Here is a 23898-nt window from a genome sequence, read left to right on the forward strand (position 1 = left end):
ACCCTAGGGCTTCTTTTCTGAGACTGTATCGATCACTCGCTCAAGAAGTCCTCCCAGCTTAAGAGATACCCTTTTGTGAAGGGACTGACTACCTCAGTCGAAAGGGTAGTTCTTTCTGACCTCGGGGGGCGAGGGGGCACGTAGAATACGCAACTTCCAAAGACTGTCTTAATTCGCGAATGCATCCTGGGACAACCTCCGAATATTTGTAATCATTTCTCTCGGCCCTGGCGGAAGCTCCCTTTGCATCTCTCTAGTCCCGGGTACGTCCTCGCCACCCCGCCCCTGCACCATCTTCGCGATGTTTGGGCCTCACCTCGTGCGGCCCATTGCCGGGGAAACCGACGCCGAGAGCGGTGCATTGTGGTCTGCAACAAAATGCAGGAGAAAGATCCTGAGGGAACCATTGAGTCTATGGGCCAATGGGAGAGTTCTAAGGGCTGCGTCAAGCCAATAGGGACGTTCGGTGGGGGCGGGGTCGACGGGGGAAGGGCGGGGCTTAGGTACTAGGCGGCGGCGGCTGGCGTGGGGCTCCTTAGATGCGCCACGGCTTCGGTAGCGACCGCCTCTGTACACGGGTGTGAGCTTCGCCAGCCCCTCCCCCAGGAGACCGTTACAGTCGGCCAGCCCTTGCTCCTTGGTGAGAAACTCAGGGGCTCCGCTCTTTGGCTTCGTCCCCTGCAGGACTTCTCCCGCCTCCTGTTTGCGCGGCTCGCGCTTCCTGAGAAGTGGGGTGGGGGGGTCGTCGTCCCGGGGTGGCGTGGGGCGGGCAGAGTGGACCGGGGAAACTGCGCCTGCAGCCCATACTCCCAACTCCTCATCCTTTGCCTCGGCCTCGCCCCTCAGGTAACCATGTGTGACCGAAAGGCCGTAATCAAGAATGCCGATATGTCGGAGGAGATGCAACAGGACTCGGTGGAGTGTGCTACTCAGGCATTGGAAAAGTATAATATAGAGAAGGACATTGCGGCCCATATCAAGAAGGTGAGGACGGGGCGCGGGCGGGGGCTCGGGCAGTTTGCGCGCTGTTGGGGCGAGTCACAACTTCCTTCTCGATAATGCGTCCCCAGTGTGCTGGCAGAGATCCTTGGGGGCACGCAAGGTGGCGCGGTGTAGAGGTTTCCAGAAAAGGACGCAAATTAATTTTGCACTTATCTTGAAGATCGGCCCCTCAGCGCCCGAAGTTTGTTTTTTTTTTTTTTTTAACCCAGCTCCATGGGGAAAGCGCCACCTAGCAACGGTTTCTAGGATCAGGGAGCAGCGGTTCCCCCTTTTGCATGATTGCTGCGCCCAGGATCCATCTGGGTGTTGGAGAGGGGGGAGCTGCGTGGGTGTTTCCAGCAGGGCCGGAGGGAGATCTTGCCAGCCTCCAGTGGGGAGTCAGTCGGCAGTTGAGGGAAAGTGGGTGGTTGTGGTTGGGGACTGGGTTGGGGGATTGGTAAATGGCAGTCTGTAGAAAGCTGGCAGGTCTGCCAACTTCTCGAGCTGTGTTTTCTAGAAGGGAAGGAAACTGGCAGCCTAAGTCGTGGGAGGATTCCAGTCGAGAATGAGAAGATGAAAGATTTCAGATGGAACAAATACCTTTTCTGACAAAGGCAGCAACAGGAGTGCGTTTGTCTAGTCTATAAGAATGTTAGTCCCCTTAATCTGAAAGACGTTCCCACTGTGTACAATACAGTAGTAGCCAAATTTCGCCTAACTGGCCCGAGACTCGTAATACTTTAATAGAGAAAGATTTCAGAGAAAGACTAGCTTTGGCCCCTACCTAGAGCTACCTAGTGATGAAATTAACACAGGCATTCTAGTTCCTAGAGCTTCTAGGGGTGGGGAAAAACAGGGGAAGTTGTTAGTGCAAATTTGCTAGCCTTGAGGACCAGGTGGTGGGATAGATTGGCGCCATCAGGATAGATGGGGGAAGAAGGGCTGTTGACCGTAAAGATAAGATTTGCCCAGGTGGCTGTCAGGTTCTGCTTCCAGCTTTCTTTTTACGGGGACAGTGGAGCGCCAAGTGTCTTGTCCTTTAAATTTTGATCTCCAGTGGTTTAGCTGCTCACTGAGGCTCTGTTCTTTTGGAAACCTTTGTTTTCAGCAATACTAAAATGAGTTACAATGGCGGTATTTTGGGCTAAATACTACTCTCTCGGATTTGGGGGTACATGTTATACAGTAGGATAGCTTAGTTCTTTTAGAGATAAATACTAGAGGGTAAACTATAACTGATGTCACCTGCTGTCCCTGTATATTATAAAAGTTAGAAGGTGTAATTATCATGATAACAAAGCACTCTCAGAGGCTGCCCTTTCTGACTTTTACCTCCCCAGCCCCCATTCCCAGTTTAGCTCAGACTGCAAGTATGTTTGCATTAATGCACTATGTAGGCGATTTGGAGCTGGGGAACATTCTTTCATTTTAAGAATTTGCAGATGCTGAAGTTCCTCCTTTCTGCTCCTACAGGCTCTGTTTATCTAGGAGGCAAACTCTGACATCAGGTTTAGCACTAAAATTCTGTGTTTTTTCTCCACCTCCTTCCCCCAGGAGTTTGACAAGAAGTACAACCCCACCTGGCACTGCATCGTGGGGAGGAACTTCGGTAGTTATGTGACACATGAAACCAAACACTTCATCTACTTCTACCTGGGCCAAGTGGCTATTCTCCTGTTCAAATCTGGTTAAAAGCATGGACTGTGCCACACACCCAGTGATCCATCCAAAAACAAGGACTGCAGCCTAAATTCCAAATACCAGAGACTGAAGTCTTCAGCCTTGCCTAAGGGAACACCTCCATCTTTGAACCTTTATTGTGTTTTGTACAGGGCATTCTCTGTACTAGTTTGTGGTTATAAAGCAATTAGTAAAACAGCTTACATTTGTATTTATTTTCTATTCCATACCTCTCTGCCCCATGTTTTTTCTCTTCAAAATCCATTCCTTTAAAGAAATAAATCTGTTGGAGAAGTGTGCGTTAATTACCGTTTGTTCAAATAATCTATTGAAGGTGGCCTATTACTTGATCTTGGGTAGGTTGGTGGGGGTGATTCTTTGAAGTTTCTATGGGATGTAACAGACTAGCCTATTCAACACTCTTGAGTTTCATTCTTGCCCATCCTGCTCCTGTTGTGCATGGAAGAATACTACTCAGAAGTGCATGTTGAGAAATGCATGGCAGAGAAACCCTTACTCCTAACCTGATAAATACATTCCTTAAGTGCTCCTTCTGTGATACCTGCTATAGAATGTTCTAGGCCTTAGGCCTCAAGAGATGATGAATGTGTTGTAGAACTCCTTTAAGTTTTCTGTGGCTGTAAAATGGAAATAAGCTGGTGAGAAAGTTGGGCTAATGAGAAATTTGTTGGGCTCTAGACATTTACCCTCCCCTGCCTTGGCCAAAGTATACTCCAGAGATTAAAGGTGGTCTTAAAGGGAAAAAGCTTTTGAGCAGCAGTCCTCCATGTGATTCTAATAAAGTCTGCAGGAATTTAAACTTATAAGCCTGCTGTGCTGTGCTTTTAACTAGCTGTGTTCACATGTGAGTTGAAGCTTTCATTAAAAGGCCCAGTTAAAGTTGTGGATAAGTAAAGTTTTCCTGCTATCAGTTTTAGGAAGACAGATCTCTGAATAAAAGCAAGTATAGCAGACAGCTTTTGTAGATAAAGGAAATGATCCAGAGGCTCAAACAACCCACACCATCTTGGGAAGCTGCAAGGAAGGCTTTCAGTTTCCCTGTGTTTTCAGTGTTTATATGAGGTAAAGCTCCTTTGTTTTAGAACTTGCAGCCAGGCTACAGCTACACAGAGGAAGTGATAGATCTGAATTGATCAATGACTCCATCTTAAGGGTGGTATTAAGTCTGTAACATCTTTGGAGACTTTTTCTTGATGAAAACTTGGGTTTTAGAAGTTCTGATGAAGCTGAACAACGTTAGGACTGGGAAAGTTTCAGGGTGGAAAGCAAAAAATTGTTTTAGGGTAATTAAAGTGGAAGAAGAGTTTTTCCTGCTTTCTGCAGGAAAAGGATAAGGAGGTACTGTGGAACAGGGGGCTGCAATTGGGGTGATTTGGGTTTGGATTTATATGAACAGACTGAATAGATTCCTGTAATTCATCTTCTAGCTCCTTTCCCACTTTTGTGATCTGGCTCTATTTGAAACCCGACGGGAATTCGGCCTCCAAAGCTGCATCAATCTTGTCGATTTTAGCTCTTCTTAGAAGTAGTCTAGCAAAGAGCCTAAAGCTGCTTTCAGGCCATAAACAGCTGGACAGTGGGAGTTCTAATTTGACCTGGCCCATATCACCAGAAAGTGAGAGCTTTTAACTTTTTATTTCTTAGAATCACTGCCACTGAGATAGGACTGGGTTGATCGCCTATGAAGATTTTTCAGTGCCTGATCCTTGTTAATTTCAAAGGCTCAAACTGGCTGAAAACAAAATCTAAGCTGAAAGTTTTTCTAAGGTTTAGCATTGTATCAAAAGTTCTTAGGTGCTGTTCTTTGAGACACTTGTATATAGAGAGCTGTATCTGGAAGCTTTTCAATGACAGGGCAAGATCTTGTGAGTGAGGGTACATAAATGACCCCTTCTGCGCTGGGGCGAGAGGTAGCACATCTGAAGACATTTCAAATAGCCTTGAACTGAAGTCTCTGCAGGACCTCCCTGGTGGCTCAGGAGTAAAGAATCTGCCTGCCAGTGCAGGAGATGTGGGTTCGACCCTTGCATCAGGAATATTCCTTGGAGAAGGAAATGGCAACCCACCCCAGTATTCTTGCCTGGGAAATCCCATGGACAGAGGAGCCTGGTGGGCTACAGTCCACGGGGTCGCAAAGAGTTGGACATAACTTTAGTGATTCAACAACAATAGCAAGGTCTCTGCAATTAAACTGCCAGCAACTCCCAGGTTGATTTCTGTAATTTCTTACCAGCCCTTCTCCCACCCCTAACCCCCTGCAAAAAAGAAAACCCTTAAATTTCATCCATACTGAAAATATTTATGGTTTGATTTTAACATCAAACAGTGGACTATATTAAGCTCTGCCTAGCTCTGCTGTGTACTGGAGGGGGCTTGGCTAGATAGTTACCAAACTTTTTGTTTCAGCTATAAGATCCTTTCTTCAAATGTATTCTGACAAGCTCTCAATGTTATAGATGTGAAAACAGAAGTCTGCTGGTACATTTATTCTTTCAACAAGGATTTATCAAGTTGTTTTCTTCATGACTGGAACCGAGGACCCAATACAGGATTTTGGTGGAAGAGTACTGAATGAATGATGAAGAAAGTGTATTTCTTTCACCTCCCTCAAGGAGAAACTGACAAAATCCATGAAAATTGTAAACTCACTTAGTGTTTCAGTTGCACAGTTTTAGTTGTGATCCTTAGCCCTATACTTTGGGCCTTGGCTTTTGGCCCCAGACTTAGTCCTAGGCTGAAAGGTGAACTTGGGTATAGCTAGCAAGTTTTCTGGTTCAAATCATCATTGGATTCAAATGATTCATTATCCCTCTGGAAGGCAGCACTGGCAGAGAAGCTACAAATACACTTCAAAATTGAGTTTTAGTGCTGGTTTTACCTTAACCACATACTGCACAGCCAAGAAAATATAGGACTTAAGCAAAAATACAGACAAATAACTCTGGGAGAAGGCCTGAAGTAGCCCCTAAGGAAAGCTGCAGTCAAGTGACAGGAACTTGGTTCTTTCACTTTGAGATTGGTCACGTCAGAATATGGGTCCAAGGCATACAACCTCAAGCAGAGATGTCCTGCTGCTGGTCACACTAACTGGATTATCCTCCAGCTCCAGACTTCTGACAGGATGTGACTCGTTCATGCTTCAGAATCTTAAAGGAGTTACAGTTTGAAACCAGAGTGAATGGCTACAATGCCTGACGTGAGATTTTCATAAGTCACCTTCTGAAAACCTGCATCTTCTATCATCTCCTTGAATTCCTCCTAAAACACAAAGAAAGATACAGCAGAAATTGCCTGGATTTCAACTGTGGGGCCTTGGGTTGTAAGCTACAGCTTTTTTTGTACCTGAGATGGGAACTGTCGGATACTCTCTACAAGGTATTGGTAGGACTTCCAATCTCCTGCAATGACTTCTCCCAGGACAGGAATGACCTGGAAGCTATATACATCATAGAGCCTACACAAAAAGGCAAAAGATTAAGATTAGAACGTGACTGTTAATAAGCAAGAAGGTCTAAGCCTGGGATTATAAACTCAAAAATGCCTATAGGGGTCAAGCAAGTACCTGAAATAAGTGACCCAGTTGAGGGTGTGGTGACAGGCACAATTAGGAAGGTCCAGAAAAGTGGGGAAGGGGCAGTTACTACCCAGCTCTGATTACTGCCATGTGGGAATATGGGCTTAACCAGGGTTGCCATATTTCTGATTTCTCAAGTCAAGTTGGAAATCCAAATTTTTATGTAAAATTTCTCAATTTTAAAATATAGACATCTCAGTCAATTTTCTAAAATAACCATGAGCCAAACAAAATATATATGCAGGCCACTTGAGTCTCTGGTTAGTGGTTTGAGACTCTTCTGGTCTAGGTGTTTTCATTCAGAACTGGCTGACCACAGAGGTGGCACTGTCCCTCACCAGGGACTCAGGGACTCTGAGGTTCCTGCTTAAAGCTACTGGCTATTTTCTATCCATTTGGGGATGGGAAACCCTTGGCTGGATGGTGAAAATCAAGCCCTGTTAACAATACCAACCTGGATAGGAGGGGGTTGTTTACTTGGCTGAACTCCAGACAGAGAAATCTTCCTCCTGGTTTCAGGACCCGGTGGGCTTCCTGTAGTGCCTGAGCAAGACAAGAACAATAGGACACACCCCTCAGCAACCCTCACTCATCTCTGGAAGGCTGAGGCGGCACTAGCTTCTGTGGGCATTATAAAGCGTGTTTCCCACAGATCCCATGTTCAATCTCAGTTGGGAAACTGTAACAGCAGAACAAACCCACAGTCTCCTAAATCTTTTAGCCATTCCACTGCCCATGACTAGAGAAGGTTACCTGGAGTAATCTAAGCTGAGTCATATTGGGGCAGGGAAATTTTTGAATTACTTCTCAAAATCATGATGGCTATCCCTCTTTGATCCAGCAATTTTCCTTCAAAGAGTCTATTTTACAGAAATGCTTCTACTGTGGAAATGACGTGGGGTTACTCATTACAGCACGATTTGAACAGCATAAGAGCAGAGCATCTTAATCATCAATGAGAAACTGGTTATATTAGGGAATATATATACAAATGGAATCTATGCAGCTATTTAAAAAAGGAAGAGCCAGGGTTCTTTATGTGCTGACATGGAAAAGTCTGCAGATATATATATATATATATATATTTTTTTTTTTTTTTTTGCAGGTATATTTTTAAGGGAAAAAAAGCAATGGGCAAAATGTTTCATATGCTAACATTTTTATTAAAAAAAGAAAGGAAATGAACATGCTTAATATGCCCAAGACATCTTTGCAAAGATATGCCACTAAGAAATGTGGCCACAGAGGGAGGAGGCACTGAATGGTGAGCACACAAGGATGAAGATTTTTTAGTGATATATCCCTTTTGTGCTGCTTGAGCTTTGAATTTATTAAAATTTATTTTTAATTTAAAAAGAATAATAAACTGGCTATAGACACAGGAATAAAATGAAATTAAAATACACCATAAACAACATCCCACCCAAAGCAGGCAACCAGGCAACTGGAGTCCACGTTACAGAAATGAAACTCAGGGCCTCGCCTGTCATCTTCAAATGTTTGGACAGAATGTTCAAGTAGAAATAAAAGAAGAGCTGCATCAAATTAAGGGCTGAACATTCCCTTCTTCCAACAGAGGATCCATGAATCTAGCCACCTTCTGCCAAAATAGGGGCTGAGTGCCTTTTCCTGTGTCAGCCTTGGGAATTGCTCTGATCTGCAAACTCTGAGTCAGGAGGCTTCATGGGGAGGGAAGAAGCAGATGACATGAGAGAGCAAGACTGACAGGCTCGAAGATATGAATACCAACTCAAACAACAAAGGCGTCTATGGGGATCTGCTCTGTGGTTTTGTTTTTTTTAATGTTGTGAGCAGGAAAATTGGCAATTTAAAGGATTAAGACCTCTCGGCCTGAAACATTCAACTCAGGAGCTCGGCTCGGAGAAGAATCTCTCCCTTTCCTCATTCACTGTGGAGACACCCCTAGAGAGCTAATATCCTGGGTCACACCAGCAGATGCGGCCATTGGTTACCTGATCAATGTGTGTGACGTTCCGGATCCCAAAGGCAATTGTGTAAACATCAAACTTGTCATCATCAAAGGGCAGTTCTTCCGCATCTCCCAGTATCCAGGCAAGTCCTGAAAGAGAAAAGCAGTTCTGGCTTCAGCCTGGACTGCTGTCTCCTCTGCACCCAGGGAACTGTCAAACCTGGGAAGGGGGTTGTGGGAACCCCTGAATTTGTAGTCAGCTGGACAGAAGTATGGGTACCTTGAACACCCTGTTTGTGGCTGTCTTGTGAACTGGGGGCCGTCTTGTGGCAATAAGCCCTTAAACCCGTGGAATCTAACTCTGGTAATTAGTGTTAGAACTGAATTGAACTGTTGGACAGCTGGCTGGCGCTGGAGAATTGGAGAACTGTATGGTGCTGGGGGAACATCACACATGCGGTATCTGAAGCGGTGTCAGAAAACACACACCTGCCTTCTCCAGTGGATTCCTGGCCACCGTCTTCAGCGTGTCCTTCAGTCCTGAGAACTTGAAGTTTCTGGTGTCCTTGAAGTTTAGAAGAAAGTTTCCCCCAATGTTCTCAGAGTAGACACTGGTTACTTAGTTATGCCTTACTCTTAAGCAATTTTTATCCAACTAGATGTAAAGCACTGTGGTTACGAGCCCAGGTCCTGGAGTTGCCTGGGTTCTAATGCCAGCTTCCCCAATTATTAGCTATATGACCTTTTTTTTTAAATCAAGCTTTTGAATAGAGTTATTTTCTATTTTTGGCTGTGCTGGGTCTTCGTTGCTGTGAGGGCTTTTCTCTGGTTTCAGAGAGCAGGGGCTACTCTCTAGTTGTGGTGCCCGGGCTTTGCACTGTGGTGGCTTCTCTTGTTGCGGAGCGCAAACTCCAGGCTCCTGGGCTTCAGTAGTTGCAGTGCATGGTTTCAGTGGCTGCAGCTCCTGGGCTTTAGAGCACAGGCTCAGCAGTTATGGAGTGTGGGCTTAGCTGCTTCGTGGCCTGTGGGATCTTCCCATACCCAGGATCAAACCCGTGTCTTCTACAGTGGTAGGCAGATTCTTTACCACTGAGCCACCAGGGAGGCCCCTGGCTATATGATTCTGGATAAACTACGTTGCCTCAGTTTCCTCATGCGTAAAGTGGAGTCAATAATAGTACCTACTTCAGATAGTCATTAGAATTTATTCTAAGTACATAATTTAGCATAGTTATATTGGTTCTACTGGACTCACAGAGAAGCAAAGAGTCTTGACCCCAAGTCTGGTCATGAATTCGAAAACACCCAAGGGAGCTGCCTATCAGGGTGGCTATATCCCCTGAGAATCCTGATTCAGCTTCAATATTTTTTGACATGCAGTGAATCAGACACGAAGTATGATTCAGTAGGGAGGCTACATCAGTTCAGTTCAGTTCAGTTGCTCAGTTGTGTCCGACTCTTTGCGACCCCACGAATTGCAGCACCAGGCCTCCCTGTCCATCACCAACTCCCGGAGTTTACCCAAACTCATGTCCATCGAGTTGGTGATGCCATCCAGCCATCTCATCCTCTGTCATCCCCTTCTCCTCCTGCTCCCAATGCCTCCCAGCATCAGGGTCTTTTCCAATGAGTCAACTCTTCGCATGAGGTGGCCAAAGTACTGGAGTTTCAGCTTCAGCATCAATCTTTCCAATGAATACCCAGGACTGATCTCCTTTAGGATGGACTGGTTGGATCTTCTTGCAGTCCAAGGGGCTCTCAAGAATCTTCTCCAACACCACATTTCAAAAACATCAATTCTTCGGCGCTCAGCCTTCTTCACAGTCCAACTCTCACATCCATACATGACCACAGGAAAAACCATAGCCTTGACTAGATGGACCTTTGTTTGCAAAGTAATGTCTCTGCTTTTGAATATGCTATCTAGGTTGGTCATAACTTTCCTTCCAAGGAGTAAGCGTCTTTTAATTTCATGGCTGCAATCACCATTTGCAGTGATTTTGGAGCCCCCTGAAATAAAGTTTGACACTGTTTCCACTGTTTTCCCATCTATTTCCCATGAAGTGATGGGACCAGATGCCATGATCCTAGTTTTCTGAATGTTGAGCTTTAAGCCAACATTTTCACTCTCATCAAGAGGCTTTTTAGTTCCTCTTCACTTTCTGCCATAAGGGTGGTGTTATCTGCATATCTGAGGTTATTGATATTTCTCCCGGCAATCTTGATTCCAGCTTGTGCTTCTTTCAGCCCAGCATTTCTCATGATGTACTCTGCATATAAGTTAAATAGGCAGGGTGACAATATACAACCTTGATGTATTCCTTTTCCTATTTGGAACCAGTCTGTTATTCCATGTCCAGTTCTAACTGTTGCTTCCTGACCTGCATATAGGTTTCTCAAGAGGCAGGTCAGGTGGTCTGGTATTCCCATCTCTTTCAGAATTTTCCACAGTTTATTGTGATCCACACAGTCAAAGGCTTTGGCATAGTCAATAAAGAAGAAATAGATGTTTTTCTGGAACTCTCTTGCTTTTTCAATGATCCCGTGGATATTGGCAATTTGATCTCTGGTTCCTCTGCCTTTTCTGAAACCAGCTTGAACATCTGGAAGTTCATGGTTCACGTATTGCTGAAGCCTGGCTTGGAGAATTTTGAGCATTACTTTACTAGCGTGCGAGATGAGTACAATTGTGCGGTAGTCTGAGCATTCTTTGGCATTACCTTTCTTTGGGATTGGAATGAAAACTGACCTTTTCCAGTCCTGTGGCCACTGCTGAGTTTTCCAAATTTGCTGGCATATTGAGTGCAGCCCTTTCACAGCATCATCTTTTAGGATTTGAAATAGCTCAACTGGAATTCCATCACCTCCATTAGCTTTGTTCATAGTGATGCTTCCTAAGGCCCACTTGACTTCATATTCCAGGATGTCTGGCTCTAGGTGAGTGATCCCACTACCGTGATTATCTGGGTCATGAAGATCTTTTTTGTACAATTCTGTGTATTCTTGCCACCTCTTCTTAATATCTTCTGCTTCTGTTAGGTCCATACCATTTCTGTCCTTTATTGTGCCCATCTTTGCATGAAATGTTCCCTTGGTGTCTCTAATTTTCTTGAAGAGATCTCTAGTCTTTCCCATTCTGTTGTTTTCCTCTATTTCTTTGCATTGATCGCTGAGGAAGGCTTTCTTATCTCTTCTTGCTATTCTTTGGAACTCTGCATTCAGATGGTTATATCTTTCCTTTTCTCCTTTGCTTTTCGCTTCTCTTCTTTTCACAGCTATTTGTAAGGCCTCCTCAGACTTCATAGGAGGCTTCATAGAGGAAGGTAAATGTAAATAACCTTCCTATGAGGCACACTAACAGTATTTAACAAGAGCCTCAGCAACGAGCATGCCCTTTAACATAGCCATTTGATTTTTCGGCGGAAGACATTAACAACATTATCATCAAAGCTACTGCTTACTAAGCCCACGATGACGATGACGAGGTCTATGTAATCACTTTACATACATTAGCTTCTACAGGCCCTCTGCAGTGAGAATGTAGAGTCCTAACCACTGGACCACTGGAATTCCCAGGAATTTTTCTTTTTAAGACTTTTTTTTTAAATGTGGACCATTTCTAAAGTCTTTATTGAATTTGGTTACAATATTGGTCCTGTTTTATGCTTTGGTTTTTTTGACTGTGAGGGGTATGAGGGAATCTTAGCTCCCTGACCATGGATCGAACTCCTACCTCCTGCATTGGAAGGCAGTGTGTTAACCCTGGACTACCAGGGCAGTCCCAAGAAATTTTTAATAATATGGAAAAATTTGTTTAATTCAGCATGATACAACACTGAATTAAACAAAGCAGAATACTAAATTGTATCTCCAAGATGTTGCCAATATTATAAAGAGGAAATGATTAGGAAAAAGCTAGGGAGCAAATATACTAAAATACTGAGGGTCATTTCTGGATGCTGGAACTATGGTTAATATTAACCTCTTCATAATGTAATTTTTCAAATGTTTGATTTCTAACATCCCAAATTTTCCCAAATATATCACTTTTATAACCCATCAAATCTTTTTAAGGGTTCTGCCCTCCAAGCTTCTACTTTGGGAGGAAGTGCTACATGTAAATAAAACACATAATAGTGCTACGCACAAAAATGCCTTTATACATTAACTTTTATAATTATTAAATCATTTCTAGGATCCTTCTACTTTGTTTCAACTTTATTTTGGCATGATATGTGTTGTAAAGGCATTATTATTGGAGACTGGTACCTGGTAACTCAGCTGGTAAAGAATTTGCCTGCAGTGCAGCAGAGCCTGGTTCAATTCCTGGGTTGGGAAGATCCCCTGGAGAAGGGAAAGGCTACCCACTCCAGTATTCTGGCCTGGAGAATTCCAAGGACTCCATGGGGTCGCAAAGAGTTGGACATGACTGAGCGACTTTCATTTCACTTTCAAAGCAAGGAGGAAAAATAAAGCCAAACTCTGCAGCACCTAATGATTCCTACACAGGTGGATCTATCTCGGCTGTTAGGAGAGCCTGAAAGGCAAGCTATGCTATGGCAGAGATGATTCTAGAAGTGGAACGTTACCCATCATTCCCATCTTTGTTCTCCACTCTTCGTAGCTGGGCACCAGAGAGAAGGGAAACACGTTTCTCAGTAGGATGAAGAACACAGTGCCTTTGTCTAAAAACACTAGTGACTGTTGGCCTTCTAATCAGTGTTGATGGCTAACAAAAGAGCCCTTCATCTGGGGGGCCAAGTGGGCTGCAGTTCATCTAGGCAGCTCGTTCTGGGGGTGGAAGTAGGAGGAGGAAGAATTAAGCTAAAATAACCGTAGACACTCGTGGTAGGGAGGTGGTGGGGGAGGAGAGAAGTGCTGATGTTGACCCGAGGGACGTGCGTTTTTTGTTGGGTGCCACTGCCTCTCACCGGGGCTGCCTGCAGTGCTCGACCAGTGTGGAAGAGGGCAGTACCGTGGCTCTGAAAAGCTGGGTAAACATGCTGCAGCTGCCAGATCAGTACATCTACTGAGGCAAAATACTGGGGCAAAAGTATTTCAAAATATTGAAAGAGAAAGCCAAATGTAAAACGTGTATCTTTAAGCTAGAGCAGAAACTGTCCATTTGGGAGCTGCAGCAGCTGCCTGGAGATACCCAGTCACTTTCCCCTTGGCTGAACAGCAGACTGTGCGAGGGAAGTTTGAAGAGTACCATTTACAGGTGATTCTTCAACTGCATCAGCTGCGCCCTCTGAGAAATCCATGCTGAAATAGAGGTAGGAGGGCAGTTTCATTTTCTGGGAGGTGGGGGGGTGGTGGTTGGGGGTGAGGGGAGACATCCAGAATAAAAATAAAAAGAAGAGGAAGCAAGGATGTGTGGGAAGAGCCATGAGACCTTGATGCAGACCTGAGAAAGCCCCAGCCAACCCAACAGGGGGTTCTGGAACAAAGACTGCCTGTGAAGAGAGCCCCACGTGGCATATGTTCAGGCCCGGGAGCCCCATGGATCCTTGGTCATTGGCTGGGTGCCGCCAGGTTGGAAAGCTGAGGCAGAGCTTAGTTTTGGGAGGGGGATGAAATGGCTCAAGAATTGGGGTCATCAGAGAGCTGCTGGGAATTGAAAACCAAACTTCTGTCTCAGGGTCCAAGAGCTGAGACCCAAAGAGTCAGTCCACATTTCGGCTCTGCCATTTAAACTGTGTGACTTGAATAAGATACTTAACCTCTTTGGGTCTGGGTTGTCTCCCCTGTGACTTGAGGCTGATAACTGGTTGCTGAAATAACATATGCAATAGTACACATGCTGGGCCCGACAAATTATCTCCCACTCCTATGTATCTATAAGTTTTTGAAATCTGGAAGAGAAAGCACTTCAGCATTGTACACGTTCCATCTTACAAACATCTCCTCCAGGTCCACTTTCTGCAGGACTTACCAGCTTTGTATCCTTGAGCATGGGCTTTCTGTTTTCCAATCTTTAGCATCTCCTTGTTGATGTCACAGACCATGACACGAGAACCACCCAAGGAATCCTCTTCATTCTGGTACTTTCTGGCAATTTCTTCCCAGGATAAATTTTGTTGGGCCCTTAACTGCCTCTTCTGCTTTCTCTGATGCTGCGCCTGAACATAATTAAGGAACCGGAATGCAATGTCACCTGTGGGAAGCCAACAGGAGGAAAGATCAAACATAAACACAACTGCAGCATTTCTTAGACCCAACAGGAGCAGCAAAGGCACAGGGGCTGAGGAGTGTATGAAAACTGAAAGGCTGTACTCATTGCAGTAGTTCATTTTTTTTTAACAGTAATTTTTTAACTGCTAAGATTCTTTAAATAAAAAACCTTTAAAAACTGCATATGTAATGCATGGACACATTCTTACTCTAAAAGGCTCAATCCTTAAATATATAGACTAAAACATGAAAGTTGCCATATCCACACTCTCCAGACATAACAAGTGGGGAGAGCTGAGTGTACTGCTTCCTAGTCTTTTTCTAATAATTTTTGTGACGGTAACATGAAGGTACACTCACAAGCAACAACAACGCACTGCCCCACCACTTCCCACAACCAGCTCAGTTCCCCACAGACCATCTTTCCCAATCCCTTTAGCGGTTTCTTCTGTTGGTTACAGCTATTTCTTTCCTCAAAAAATTAATAGAGCTATCCTGCCCCCATCTCTGCGTGCCTCTGTCCTCCCAATATATTTATATCACGTTTAATAGTTCCTCACAGATAGCTGTGTAACCTAGAGTAATAAACTAATCTAGATTTTCTTTTTTTAATTTTAATTTTTTAATTAGGAGTACAGTTGATTTACAATGTTTCAGGTATATAGCAAGATGACTCAATTACACGTATATTTTCATCTTCCGAGTCTTTTCCATTATGGCTTATGACAAGATATAGACTATAGTTCTGTGTGCTATATAGAAGGTCCTTGTTGCTTATTTTATATGTAGAGGAATATATCTGTTAATCCCATTCCAAGTTTATCCCTCTCACCTTGTTTTATTATTCCATCAACTATAGATAGTATCTTTTGATTCCTTTCAACCTTCCATTATATATATATGTGTGTGTGTGTATATATATATATATATATGTATGTGTGTGTGTATATGTTCTGTCAAGCCTGATAACATTGTATTTGTTCTATAGCTCTAAGTTTTCTGTGCTTTGTTGATGGTTTGAGTTTAAAAGCAGAAAATCAAGGGTTTCCATTATTGCGACCACGTCGTAAATATTGTTTAGGCAAAGCCAGTGCTTTCAGGATTTTTCCCTTTCTATAATGCTGTTTCCTTGTCTTTGTCTTCTTCTTACACTGTTTGTAAGAAATACAGCCTTAGGTTTTCCATTTTCTCCATCCAATTAGGTATTCTTCAGTCACTTGCCTATAAATTTAAATATAATTATATGTACTCACATGAAACAACTTAAAAACATAAATGAAGGTTATATTATATCCAGTGTATATAACTTTTCTTTTTTTTCCCATTTACTATGTCCTTGATACTGTTCTATCAGTATTCATAGGCTTTTCTCATTCTTTTAAATAGCTACCTAATATTAATATTTTATAGTATTGATGTATCTTAAAGTCATTTCTTCGCTGAGGTGGAAATAGGTTACTTCCAACTTTTCACTGTTACTAAAAATTATGCAGTGTGGGCATATTTGTTACTGTATGTTTTAAATGTCTTTTTAAATATATTGGCTTACTTTTTAATTGCATTTTCTAAATGCGCAGTTGTTGGCATGTGGTAATGTTACTGACTGGGGTGCACTGGAGATGGTGGCAGCTCTGACTGAAACTTTTCTGTAGCTATATCTCTGTGCAAGTTTGTTTTCTTTTTTCAGATTAAATGTCCAGAATTGGAATTGTGGGGCCCTAGACTAAAAAGCATTTTAGATTTTGATAGATTCTGCTAATGTCCTCTACCTCACTGCCCTCTGTGCTTCCTTTTAGGAAGAGGATCACACCAGCAAAGCCAAACATAAACATGAACATTATTCCATTGCAGTTTATTATTATACATTATTCTATTAGTATAGATTATTATATTATATGACATTTTTCTCTCCAAATGCCTAGTGTGCACCAAGAAACAAAGGACCATGCATAAAAAGAGGCTTTTTTTCCCAATAAAAGAGCTTTTGATATCTGATATGATAGTAGATTAGGCAGAAAAGGCTGCCTTGAAAACTTAGATGATAAAAGCCCCTCCCTTCCTCAGCAAAGAAAGAGGGCAAGTGGGCTAAAGGTTAAACAGAAAGCAAAAACAGTTGTTTAGAAAGGACACTGGAGGAAAAAAACTGGTCAGTTTACTTTGTAATCTTCTGAATTTTAGAAGAATGACAGGCACAAAGTTGATATTCTGTGTTTTTGATTGGCATTCAGTAGGGCTTCCTGGTGGCTTAGTGGTAAAGAATCCACCTGCCAGCAGACAAGAGTTCACTCCCTGATCCTGGAAGATCCCACATGCTGTGGAGCAACTAAGCCACAACTATTGAGCCCACGCTGTAGAGCCAGGGAGCCGCAACTGCTGAGCCCACGTGCTATAACTACTGAAGTCTGTGCACCCTGGAGCTTGTGCTCTGCAACAAGAGAAGCCACCACAGTGAGAAGTCCATGCCCATAACTAGAGAGTAGCCCCTGCTCGCTACAATTAAAGAAAAGCCTGAGCTTCAGGGAAGACCCAGCACAACCTAAATAAATAAAACTGAAAAAAGAAAAAAGTAAATCTTTCTGAGAAGTGTATTGATTTTCAATCACCATGTTCAGCCTTATGGAAGATGAGCTAGCTCATTACAACAAGAGAAACTAGTTTTTATAAAAGGAGCTCAGTGTTACCCAAGGACAAACTGGACATTACCTGTGCCTCCAGCAACATCCAACAGCTGGGTGCCAGGAAACGGGCGCATCTTCCAGAGCAGCAAATCCTTCCAAACACGATGGATACCAAGACTCATCATATCATTCATCACATCATACTTCTTGGCCACACTTTCAAACACCTGATAGACTTGACATGAGAGAAATACAACATGACTGGGCTACTAATATTAACCTGGAAAAGTCCTAAATGTAAGAAAGTTCCCCATTCCCCCCATAAAATTAACTATCTGCAAGGTGGAGCCAAGACATAATGCTTGATGCCCAAATCTGCACGTTACTGCTTTTAAAAAAAGGCTTAACTAGGGACTTCCCTGGTGGTCTAGTGGCTAGGACTCCACACTCCCAATGCAGGGCACCCTTGTTTGATCCATGATTGGGGAACTACATCCCACATGCCACAACTAAGAGTTTGCATACTACAAGGAAGACGGAAGATCCTGCCTGCCGCAACTAAGACCCAGGGTATCCAAATAAATAAAGAATTTAAAAAGGCTTAAATTGCTTCAAGTAAGAAATAAGTCAACCTCTTTTCTATCTTAGCTTCACACAGGACCATTACCTTGCAGTAATGCCATGCACATACTTAGTAGTAAATCACTTTCTTTTTTGGCCACACTACATGGCTTGCGGGATCTTAGTTCCCTAACCAAGGATGAGAATCAAGCCGAGTCCTAACCACTGGACCGCCAGGGAATTCCCTGATTTCCATTTCTTAGAGGAAGGGGTGGAGGGATTGGAGTTTTTCTAAAAGTATCATCATTAAAGACAACAAAATCCATTAGAAAGACATGAAAAATGGATGGGAAGACCTCAGCTCATCTCTGCCTGTGTCACTGAGAAAAACCTCAGGTTCAACTTGGTGGGCAGATGAATGGTAGGATGTGAGTCAGGGCCAAGTTGAATTGTAGAGGGTTCTCATGACTCCACAGGACCAAGGAAGAATGTGGAATATGGACTGGCTGAAGAGTTAAGGAATTTACTATCTAAGATGCTTCAAAGCACAGGCTACATTTAACTTCTTTGCATCTCCATTTCTGTTCATGAGATAACAATATCAGTGCGAGCCTCCTACCTACTTGCCAAAAGGACTGAATCAGGTAAAGAAGGGGAGATATGTTGAGTTCCTCAGATGAAATGTGCTGCTAAGACCCAAAACATTACTGTCCTCTGCTGAATCAGCAGACAATAGAGCCCTCCTCCTTCCACTCAATCTTGAATATCTATTCTCAACCCTGGGATCCTATAAGCTTGCTCTTTGCTTTTGAACATCTGGGATATTTAGAGGGATACTGAGGCTCAACTCACTGAGTATAAGCCCTTCTTGCTTTATGTGGTTCTAATATGTAAGAATTTCGGTTATTGTGGTTTAGTTCAATAACACCAGTCCTCTAGCAACATCATTCAATACAATGGTATATTAACTGTGAGTAACTGCATAAAGTACAAATCTTGCTAGTAGTCCTCCAGTCCATAAATCATGCATAAATAAGAGATATGCATCACGATCAGAAACCAATTATGTCACTTCTCTCACAGTTGTAGGGGGTTGGTCACTATACATCCCTTATTCACGTGCAGACAGCAAAGCATGTAGCTGTGTTGCCTTCTGATCTCAGCTGGGAATCTCTGTGGCATTTTGCAAACCAGATAACTGAAAGAGGAAGCTGGACTACAAAAATGAAAGTGCAACAAAATAATGAAAAGGGATAACCTTAGAGGTGAAATTTGAACAGAACATCAATGGAATCATAGGAGACACATGACCACGGGGATGTTGAGACTGCCACCCCAGACATTTTGGAATTGCAGCCACAGGAACTTTGGGAAGATGAACTTATGGAGTTTACTATCATTTTACCTGGCTCCACTTACTTCACCCCACAACCAGTTATCAAGCTCCTAATGTGCATCAAATGCTGAGAACACAGTTATGAATGAGTCTTAACTTTCTGGGGATTCACAATGAAATGTGTTAATTTAAACTTGATATTCAAGGAATTATAGTAGAGCTCTGTATTTAGTAAGGTTGCGGTGAAAGGTAATACAATATACTAGCCTATAAGAGGATAAAAAAATTCAATTGTAGGCTCTTTTTCTTATTTCCTGGGTGACTACAGGCCAAGTTAAGGAACCTCTCAGAGCCTCAGCTTATCTATCTGTAATGTGACCATAATACCTTTCTCATTACAAATGGTACAGCTGGAATTTTAAAACAGGTCTTTTCTTTTCCCAAGTCTTATGCTGAAAACCAAGAAAGTGCTGAACAATATCTAACACTTATTGAGCAATTATGCAGTGCCAGGCGTTATTCAAAATTCCTTAGTGTATGAAGTAATGTAATCTTCACAAGAACTCTATGAAAGAAATTACTATCTTCCCTACCTGGCAAATTTGGAAGCTGAGGCACATATTAATAGAAAATAGTCTCCTCCTTTCTTTCTATAAAGACGGCATATCCCTTTAGCAAGAGATTAACAATATGGGCTCAGTAGTCAGACCGAACTAGGTTGGAATAGTAGTGCCACCACTTACTACGTTAAACTGGGCAAGGTTTTGCTTAACCTTTGTCTCTATTTCCTCATGAGCAAGATGGAATAAAAATACTCACCATCAGGAAGTTGAAATGAGAATTGTAAATAATGTCTGCACATCATAAATGCTCAATTGATCGGGTTCTGTGATAATTACTTGAAAAGAGGAGGCTCTAAGTTTGGCAGAGACAGACTAAGGGTACTCCTTGGAGGTCAGGACTGCACAAGTTAATGCATCAGAGGCGCGTGCGTGCGCGCTAAGTGGCTTGAAGCAGTCGTGTCCGCCTGCCAGGCTCTTCTGCCCACGGGAATTCTCCAGACAATAATACTGGAGTGGGTTGCCCTGCCCTCCTCCAGGGGATCTTCCCGACCCAGTGGATTCTTTACCACCAGCGCCACCTGGGAAGCCCTTCAGCGGAGCTCACAGTACAGTAAATCAACCCTTGGTTTGGGCAGAAGAAACCAGACGGTCAGATCCTCCCCATTCACCCTCTCACCCCTTTCACCTTTGCCCCCCTTCTCCTCTTCCGACACAGTCTCAAATCCAAAGTGCGTTTCGGTTGCCTCCTTCTCTTGGGACAAGAGCCGTGCACCCAGGGGGCCGCTGGGCGAGGAGCTACGAAGCCCGGGGAGCCTGTAGCCCGACACTGCCTGCGACCACCCACGGCCGCAGAAGCTCCATAGAGCCCAGCTTCTGGGGGCTGCCATCTTGACAGTCGGGTGACCGCTGTCAGACAGGACACAGCGTTGCATCACGGCTGACGGCGGCCGACCGGAGACATTATTAGCTGAACGCGTCTTGACACCTGATGTTAAGTAGCTCTGCAGGATCTCTGGGATCCTGAGGCTGTTTCGTCTTTGAGTATGCGAAATCCCTTTCTCTCCGTCTTCAAATTAAATATAGAATTCACAAGGAATCAACGGACCTTAGGGAGAGCCCCCAGTCACTCCAGATGCCAGGTCTCTGAATCCTGCCAATCTGTAGTGTGTGTTAGTGTCGTGTTCGACTCTGCGATCCCACGGACTGTAGTCCGCCAGGCTCCTCTGTCTATGGAATTCTCTAGGCGAGAATACTGGGTAGCCATTCCCTTCTCCAGGGGATTTTCCCAAGCCAGGGATCATACCCCCATCTCTTACATGTCCGGATCGAATCCGCGTCTCTTGCGTCTCCTGTATTACAGGCGGATTCTTTACCATCTGAGCCATCAAGGAATCTCTCTCTAATCGGTAGTACTAACTCCGGAGATATCAGGTAGCTCCCTTTTTCCGGTGCGGAAGAGGGCAAAAGGAGCTTTTGAATCAGTAACTGATACTGAGAATGGATTCTAGGAATCTTTTTGATCGAAATTCTCTGGTAATTTGTATGAAAGGGATGTGCAGAATAATCTTGAGAAATTTATGCTAGATTACTCTGAATGATAGACATAGGAAACACAGTTCTCTGGTCTTTCCATCTAATGAACCTAGGAAGTTCACAAACGGGAAGGAAAGCTCTGGTATGTATTTAACCTACTTTTATTTATTTACTTTTTTGGCTACGCCCTGCAGCACGCAGGATCTTAGTTCCTGGACCTGGGATCCAATCTGTGCCACCTGCAATGGAAGCTAGATTCTTAACCACTGGACCACCAGGGAAGTCCTTCTGGTATCCATCTATTTAGTAAGTTACAACCAAGCACCATTCAGCCTGTCTCCTACTATTACAAAACTACATTTCTAGCTCCAGCTGGCACAGAATGAGTGCTTTACTTTAACCTCAGACTTTCCCATTATTTTCTATGGAAAGGGTAACGTAGACCATCTTGTGGAAAAGAGGATGGAGGTAGTGAGTTTTATTTGGATTTCTGTGTGTTTTTGCTTTACTTCTCTGTAAATATATGTTTCCTGTAAATGAGAAACATAGGAGAATGAAAAACTTTCTCACAAGGAGAAAGTGCCAAGGCCCCTGAGAAACTACTTTGAAAGTGGAAAATCTTTTCTTGGCTTAATGTAGCCTAACAGATGGACACCTACTGCTTTATTTGGGAAGAACTGCACAGGGCTTTCTCTCTTTTTCTAACTTTTAAGAGTGATAGAACAAAGAAATGATTTACCCAGGTCATCAGAGTTCCCACACCTTTGTTAAAGGAGATAAAAAATCACCTAGGAATCTTAGTGTATCTTCCAAATCTGGTCATACATAAAAATGGACTTTTAGGATTTTCTAGACTTAATTTGATGTATTATGTAGCCATTCTCTCATTTCAGTATGATTTGTGAGGGAAAAAACTGGAAAAGAAAGATAAGGGCTGGTGGAGGGCATTTAAGAAACGTTAAAAAATATGAGACTAGTATCTAATTTCTTTTATCCCAGCTAAAACTGTTAAGTTCAAGAAATTGACTTCTATATACTTATTAATGTTTTGTATAACATATGATGATTAAAAAGAAACCCCAAAGGGCCTAATTAGGAGATGTCTAGGATTTTGTCTGTTTATTAATTTGTTCATGTATGACTGCTGAAATTCCACTCATCTTTCTATGCTCAGCTCAACTAACATCACCTCTGGGGAAGTCCTCCTTTACTCCTCCTAACTTTTTGTACTTCTCTCCTTCAGGCCTCTCCTCTGGACAGCATTTTGTGTTAACTTTATTATAGTCCTTATCACATTCTCCCATTAATGTATTTTGGAATTCTTTGTTCTCAGCACAGTGGCATATAATAGGTTTCTAACTAGCTAAGGTTAACCTTATTTACTGTTATAAGAATTATTTATCTTTTTCACAGTGTTTTCCTGTGATCCTTTGAATCTCAAACTGCTATGCTTGGAAGGAATCATTTATAATGTTTCAAAGTATGGATGGGTGTCATATGATTTCTAAAATGCCTATATAATTTTCTAAGTCTCAGTGTCCTTATCTGTAAAAGGGAGAATTGCTTATCTTATAGGTAGTTGAGAACATCATTTATTAGCTGTGTGATCCCGTTGCCTTGTCTTTGAGTTATTGTGAGGAAAGATGTGATACTTCATATAAACTGCACAGAGCAGTGTCTGCTAATAAGAAGCACTCAGTAATAGCTATTAGGGCTTCTCTGGTGGCTCAGGTGGTAAAGTGTCTGCCTGCAATGAGGGAGACCCGGTTTCAATCCCTGGGTTAGGAAGATCCCCAGAGAAGGGAATGGCAACCCACTCCAGTACCCTTGCCTGGAAAATCCCATGGACAGAGGAGCTTGGTAGGCTACAGTCCATGGAGTCCCAAAGAGTTGGATAACTATTATTATTAACGACGAAATTAAATATTAATGATTTATATTAATAAGTGACAACAATAAAATGAAGTAATTGTATGAGGAAGTGATATTAAATGTAAAGTATTGTCATTATTGTCACTATTATCATTATTATTAGGAGATTGAATAAGAGCCATAAATAAATTGATATTAATATTAGAATAAGGACTATAAAATAATGAGTCAGTAAAGGAATTCCACAGGTAGTCCGATGTTTGGATGCTTTATTATAAGGACTGATGCTGAAGCTGAAGCTCCAATACTTTGGCCACCTGATGCAAAGAGCTGACTCATTAGAAAAGACCCTGATGTTGGAAAAGATTGAAGGCAGGAGGAGAAGGGGACGACAGAGTGTGAGATGGTTGGATGGCATCACCGACTTGACGGACATGAGTTTGAGCAAGCTCCGGGAGTTGGTGATGGACAGGAAAGCCTGGCGTGCTGAAGCCCATGGGGTCGCAGAGTCGGACATGACTGAGCGACTGAACTGAACTGATTAGTAGTTTATATTATTATTACGTGCATTAGTGTAATAAGACTAAAACCTGGACTGCAAGTCCAATCATTCTGTAAGCTCTCTCACACATTGAGAAAGGAAGAAGAAAAAAAAACACTGGACCCGGATGTAGACCTAAAACTACACCTCCCAGCATGCTTCACTCTCACACCTCCACTATATATATAGTCCATCCGGGTTCTTCGAGATGCTGTTTGGCGACTCGTCGCCATTCCCGGAGCAGCTCGGCCTCGGCCCAGAGGCGAGTGTCGGTAGCTGTGTCGGAGACATCTGTCCCCGACACCAAGACAGCCAGCCCTCTCCGCTGCTCCGCGGCGGGAGAGCGTGTCCGGCCGGCCGGCGGGGCTCGCGCACCCTCCCTCCTCGCCTCCCCTTCCCCCGCAGCCTCCGCCCCGCCAGGCCCGGCCCGGACCTCCGAGCCCCGGCCTCCTCCTCCTTCTTGGTCCCCGCCGCCGTTGGGCTCAACAGCCCCTCCAGCCGCTTCTCCTTCCAG

At 43.4% G+C, this 23898-nt stretch overlaps 2 protein-coding genes across 2 annotated transcripts; one reads left to right on the forward strand and one right to left on the reverse strand.

Annotated features, from left to right (window-relative positions):
• Window positions 1-527: 527 nt before the first annotated feature.
• On the forward strand, window positions 528-2939 carry DYNLL1 (dynein light chain LC8-type 1). Its single transcript, XM_068990087.1, has 3 exons — window positions 528-640; window positions 847-984; window positions 2536-2939. Exons 2-3 carry the CDS (start codon window positions 853-855, stop codon window positions 2671-2673), a joined length of 270 nt encoding a protein of 89 aa, XP_068846188.1. The 5' UTR covers window positions 528-640; window positions 847-852; the 3' UTR covers window positions 2674-2939.
• A 2197-nt stretch (window positions 2940-5136) lies between these two features.
• COQ5 (coenzyme Q5, methyltransferase) lies at window positions 5137-20325 on the reverse strand. The gene is made up of 7 exons (XM_068990006.1): window positions 20124-20325; window positions 17064-17213; window positions 14122-14343; window positions 8230-8336; window positions 6711-6799; window positions 6025-6136; window positions 5137-5940 (listed from the first exon to the last, which is right to left on the reverse strand). The coding sequence occupies exons 1-7, from the start codon at window positions 20323-20325 to the stop codon at window positions 5839-5841; spliced, it is 984 nt and encodes a 327-aa protein (XP_068846107.1). The 3' UTR covers window positions 5137-5838.
• Between the last annotated feature and the right edge of the window lie 3573 nt (window positions 20326-23898).

This window comes from Capricornis sumatraensis, chromosome 17 (genome assembly GCF_032405125.1).
Source record: "Capricornis sumatraensis isolate serow.1 chromosome 17, serow.2, whole genome shotgun sequence".
Classification (NCBI taxonomy): domain Eukaryota; kingdom Metazoa; phylum Chordata; class Mammalia; order Artiodactyla; family Bovidae; genus Capricornis; species Capricornis sumatraensis.